This window comes from Myxine glutinosa, chromosome 7, assembly GCF_964187855.1.
Source record: "Myxine glutinosa chromosome 7, kmMyxGlut1.1, whole genome shotgun sequence".
Lineage (NCBI taxonomy): Eukaryota > Metazoa > Chordata > Myxini > Myxiniformes > Myxinidae > Myxine > Myxine glutinosa.
In genome coordinates, this window is record NC_136267.1 from 76,926,680 (window position 1) to 76,932,679 (window position 6,000).

General features: G+C 45.2%; 1 protein-coding gene across 4 annotated transcripts in view; it reads right to left on the bottom strand.

The window, feature by feature from the left end:
* The window catches only part of LOC137431342 (transducin-like enhancer protein 4), a 71,902-nt gene extending 66,645 nt beyond the window's left edge, over positions 1-5,257 (bottom strand). The window contains exons 1-4 of one of the 4 annotated variants that reach the window (XM_068122570.2): positions 4,861-5,257; positions 4,156-4,250; positions 3,677-3,740; positions 263-307 (exon numbers count right to left, since the gene is read on the bottom strand). In XM_068122570.2, the coding sequence (XP_067978671.2) occupies positions 263-307; positions 3,677-3,740; positions 4,156-4,250; positions 4,861-4,884 (228 nt within the window). In that variant the 5' untranslated portion in view covers positions 4,885-5,257. The remainder of the gene's footprint in view (positions 1-262; positions 308-3,676; positions 3,741-4,155; positions 4,251-4,860) is intronic. The other 3 variants (XM_068122571.2, XM_078781877.1, XM_068122569.2) reach the window with 3 other exon arrangements.
* Between the last annotated feature and the right edge of the window lie 743 nt (positions 5,258-6,000).

Here is a 6,000-nt window from a genome sequence, read left to right on the forward strand (position 1 = left end):
TGTGTGGGGCTGAAACGTAGGCAGGCAAAAGCAGCAGCATCAATTATTCAGCGCAATAACACAGCAGGAAAGATTTATTACACAATAACCCATTTCCCTTTATCACAGCCTCGAGCCACAATTGATACGATGGATTGCCATTACCTACCTGCCTGGAATAAAAGCTGTCAAAGCTGCATCCATCAGCCAATTACCGTTACCAGGAATGGGGGCTTGCTCTAAACGCAAAATCCATTTGCCTTCGGTTGAAAGTTGGGCTCACCTGTTTATGCATCTCTATATTGAGGCCGTATGACATTTCATAATACTGTGGAAAAAAGAAAAAGATGAAAAATTACGAGCGGATTAAAAAATAATAATTTTATCCGATAAACAAACGGAAGGAATAAGGGTTAGAGAGAACGTGGGAATACAAGGATTGTCAATTTCAATAAAAAAAAAAGATTGTACATTGAAATAGTAAGTGCTCAGGTCAAAATAATGCGCCTCAACAATGCCCAGATTAATGTCAACGTGTATATAAAGCCTTCACAAGGCATATCCGATCATTCGTCATGACAATAATACTCATTTCCAATCGATATTCCCAATGTCCTCCTTTTCAGTGCTAATTGACTGTGCTAACCAATCAGCACACCCTGAAAGTAATGGTTCTCCAAATGGATGGTAGGAACACGTATTAGATACGTTAGGCCATGCTCTGGGGTAGTGCTGTACCTTGGTGTACCCTATAAAAACGGTCCGTTGGCCTTATGCTCTATGGTCCTATAAAAAAATGCTATATTAAAATGGTCCTATTAAAAAAATGCTCACACGAAGTGAAAAGCGGGGTTACGCAATCGGTTCACTTTGTCTGTATTTTTTTTTTTTGTATACAAGATCGAGGCTCGTGAAAGAGCGAACATTAATCACACAGAAAGACAAACAGACACAAAAAACAAATAACATCGGGAGCGGTAGACAAGATGGGGAGAGAGGGGGAAGGACACAAACACAACATTTGAGAGCAGGGACCGAGAGACATGGAGACATCGAGAGATCTGTGGGAGGGAGAGAGGGCTTTGGGGGGGAGGCATGTGAAGGGGGGGGGGGGGGGGGTGGGAGAGGTATAAACATATGGACACTGCCAGGACTTCCAGGAAAGAAGTTGGAATTTCAAACAAGGTGGATCTGGGGTGAATTAGTGGGGGTAGAAAAGATCAAGGTTTTGGATGGGGGAAGATAAGAGATGGTGGTGAACAGCTGTTTTAAAGACCTGGAGGGAGGAGTGGGATTGAAGGGAGTGTGGGAGTTTGTTCCAGAGGCGGGAGAAAAGAGGAATGAAAGAGTGAAGGTGAGCAGAGAGCCGAGATTTCGGCAGTTTAACCATCAGAGGGTTGCTGGCAGATCTTGTGCGACCTGTAGGAATATTTGGGGGACAGAGCACAGAGAGAGCTGGGGGAGCAAGGCCGGAGAGGAGTCGGTAGAAGACAGAAAGACCTATATCTACAGACGTCAGTCTATTATCGATGAAATACTTAATTTCAATACAATTTTATATTTTCAACCAGAATCGGAACACGGACATGTAGCTTAGCAGTACTTTGGCTATGAATTTGGCAAATTGAACGAATCTCATCCTGAGCATGCAAGCACAGACGAGTAAGGTGATCGTTTTCATCTGTCTGCCTGTCTGGCAGTCAACCAAAATTGAAAATCATTCCAAATAGGAAACAAACTGGTTTTAGGACGTCACAAAGGACACAAAAACTAATGTAGTGTTAAATAAGGCGGTGTAAAAGACTGCGTTAACGGCGGTAAACTTCCAAAAAAAAAAAGGTTTTTGTTTTTTTTCTTTTTTCTTAGACTTTTGAAATCTTTATTTTATTTCAATAGACTTGCACGGCCCAAAAATGGAAGAACCCAGTAAGTCCAATTTTGCAATTTCGAGAAAAATCAAAGTTTTGTTTCAGTGCTTAGCCGCCACTGCTGCTTTGAACCAGAAGGAAAAACTCAATGGAGATCGTCTTCAGATGTGAAACAGATTTTTGTGTAATGCGACTTAATGTAGATGTGATTTCATGGAAGAGCTGAAATTCGACAAAAATAGACATACTGTGCTCTCATTTTTGGGCACTATATACCGTACGTACTTGTACACTGTAGAACACAAATCGCCTAATTGACACTTTCAAAACCCTTCCATTTAGCACGACTTGGACAAAATATACCACCTTTAGAGGCCATTTTTCCCAACAGGGTAGGGGTTGGCCTTTTTCTGGCACCGTTGTCCCCTTTTTGAAGCAATGTTTTATGGCCGGATGCCCTTCCTGCCGCCAACCCTGTTAGTCGCCTCTTCCGACACACAAGGAATTACCAGTGAACTGGTACTCAATTTGCCATCCTCGGAAGGATGACAGGCTGAGTCAACCCCCCCTGGCGTTAATTCAGCGATCGACTGGGATTCGAACCCAGGATCCTAGGATCCCAAGCCGGCACCCTAACCGCTAAGCCAACACCAGGCTAAAACTTGTGGACAAAATACACAAATATTATAAATAAATAAAAAATACAAAAAAAAAAAAGTCGACAAGATATTATGCCATTTTACGTCAACTCGACCAATCGAATTTGCCGCTCGCTCCCTCAGACAAAGGTGCAGCTAAATAGGAACTATAGATCGTAATGCAACAAGCAAGAGTTTAAAAGACCCTTCCAATGTCCTATTTTCTCAAGACTGCGTGGAGTAAGGTATCCTATGAAATCTCCAGTTGTACAAAGCAAGCGAGTGGAACACAAACATATCTTGTAAATTATGGCTTATACCGTCATATGGGTTTCATTCCGTGGAAGGAAGACAGGAATGAGTGGGAAGGCAGGATGCGAGTCAAGGTTAGAGGTGAGAGGCGAGATATTAAAGTTTATTCTGTTTGCATCGGCATTCAAGATCACTCGTGTATCGTTCAAATAAGCAAGATTTGCTCTCATGTTTAACCAAGTAATATTCGTTACACATTCTCTTGTGAAGTTGACCTTTCGCATGGCCCAGTTTTACGAACCATGTGACAGAGTCCAGAACATGGTCATTCTTGGAGTAGGGAGATGAGGGTGGATGGTATCTGCTGTCTTGCGTACAAGCAACACCATGGGAGTGAGATATGACAAAAGAGATATTAAATTCGAAAATTAACTTCAACAAATACTCGACTATTATTTGGTACTATCGAACACCACCCAGGTTGCAAGCCTAGTGTTGGCTTAGCGGTTAGGGTGCCGGCTTGGGATCCTAGGATCCTGGGTTCGAATCCTGGTCGATCGCTGAATTAACACCAGTGGGGTTGACAGCCTGTTATCCTTCCGAAGTCAGCAAATTGAGTACCAGTTCACTGGTAATTCCCTGTGTGTCACAAGGGGCGACTAACAGGGTTGGCGGCAGGAAGGGCATCCGGCCATAAAACATTGCCTCAAAAAGGGGACTAGGGTGCCCGAAAAAGGCCAACCCCTGCTCTGCGGGGGAAAAATGGCCTCTAAAGGTGGTTCTTGAACACCACGCAATGCGCCGTTAATAATGGCAAGGCTGCATCTGCCACAAATTAAGCATTTCCTTTCTCCCTTCCCCCAATGAGCGGAACACAGGGAGCAGGTTTCAGTACCAAACCACATCCGACCACATCCCCACTGGCCACAAACTGCTCACCATCACGTAGTGACGCTGCATCTCGGTCTTCTCGCTTGCCAGCTTCTCACATTCCAGCTTCAGGCTGTCGACACACATGCAGACGGGTAGCGTGAACACCAAGGCACAGTGACTTCTCTGTGATGATGATCGGAGTCAGGATAATAAATAAATAAATAAATGACATCAACGTTCTTAAAGAAAGCCCTCTGTCGTCGAAATTAAAAACCTTTATTTGGGTTTGAAAGGCTCATGTTGCACATGGCACAGGGGAATGACAAGTAAAGGGAGATGGTAGTTGTGGTGGAGGGAGAAGTGACTGAGATACTTGGTAAACGGATCAAATGTAGTACGATAAGGATCAATCTAGATATTACGCACAAAAACCCAAAAATGTTGGGACGAGTTGTTTGTACAAACAAGTTTGAAGTGTTCGTGAACAGACGGAACCCGAAGGCATGCCGCCGCACGGCCCAACGACTACCGAGATTCCCACTCACCTGTGATACTGAGCTTGCAGAAACTGGAATTCCTCCTTGATGCGTTCACACGCCTCGTTCACCGCAAATTTGAACGACTGCCCAGGTTGCAGGGACTGCAGAGCAACACTGGATCAAAACACTTGGAACACCTTTCAACGTCACATTGGAAAAAAAAATAACATTAAAACATCAATATGAACCGCAACCTTAGCCTTCTTGGCTCTACCTGTCACTCTAGCTGTTGAAAATGCCCTTACCTCGGATTATCAAACCCAATGTTATGACGTCATTGGTGGCGTTTGTGATGACGTGACGTCATTGGAGGTCTCTTCCCCCGACCCGCCCCCAACCTCAACACAAAACCCTTTAAGATAATGAAGGCTTGGTCTCTGCTTACCTGTACACAAGCTGCTTACCTGTACATCGAATTAATAAATACCTTTTCAAACGAGTGTGGTCTCGTTATCATAAATGATCTATCGACATTCACGAGCTTAGAGAGCGCGTCGTTTTGAGTTACCAGCGTGTTATTAACGGAAATGCTGTCATTTGAACGCTCACGGGACAGGTCGGCGTCTCCACCGACCAAGCGTGCCGTGAGCCGCGCCGAGCACATACTACACGGTTATGACAACCGGGTGAGCTCCCAATCACGGCACGGCTCGGTTCGTCGGTGGAGACGGAACATAATACCGATAGGCCATACATACAAGCGCGACTCACCGGGTGTCTGCTTTGTGGATACATGTCCCCGACACTCGTATTTCCACCTCCAGTTCAAACAATTCTTTCTCTCGTTTCTTCAAACCCGAATCTTTTCACCGCCCCCTAGCCCCCCCGGTAACCCCGGCCAAGACCTCGCGCACTTTCAAGGTGTCGGACACCGTCTGCCTTGCGAATGTCGGTCGTGATCGCCCGTCGAAAACAAAAGGATCTTTGAAAAACCTCTTAACAAAAGCGCACACCAATGTTTCCCAGATTCGCAGATCACGCTCTGCGCTGATTATTTGGTTTTCCTGCCAAGAACGTGACGTCGCATCTCTTAACATTCAAATTAACTTCCGTCGGAGAGCCAATAGCAAGTGTGGCTCCTCCTCCTTTTTCGATTCCTTTCTCCCCCACGTGGGCGAGTCGTTCTCGCCCAATAGGAAATCGTCAGCAGCCCGCCGTCCAATCCGTGATTGTTGATAGAACGAACGTCTTCCCTGTAACCTGTATCCCGTACTTGTCTCCCTGTCCATCAAAGTCACGTGGTAAATGGCCATCTCGGACATTCAGACACGGCTCGAAGGTTCCTGATACATTAGATGGCTGATGTGCTTTGCATGTCAGCATTATTTTTACTGACAACGTGTCGTTTTTCTCCTGACCCAATAACTCACGAAGATTGGTCTCCCAGTCCCATGTTTCCCAGAGTGTTCAGAGGTTACGTCTTGTTATTCTGTGGCTTCATACGAAATGTCCAATTCACGTCTTATCCTGAACGATAGTCACATCACAAATCACAATCACAGGCAATATCATACATGGAAAATTTTATACAAGGATAATTAATATAACTGCGGAGCAGGAGGACGAAGGCGGCCATTCGGCCCATCATGCACGTGCTGCACCAACCCCAGAACATACAACACCCATGCACACTGTACAAACCGCATGCACCAACCCCACAAACATATACATCACCCATGCACACTGTACAAGCCACCTGCACACTGGACAGGCCACCTACACCAACTCCACAAACATACATCATCAATGCACATTGTAGGTACAGGCCACCTGAATAATGTACAAACTACCTGCACCAACCCCAGAACCATACATCAATGCACACCGTACAAGCCACTTGCACACTGTACA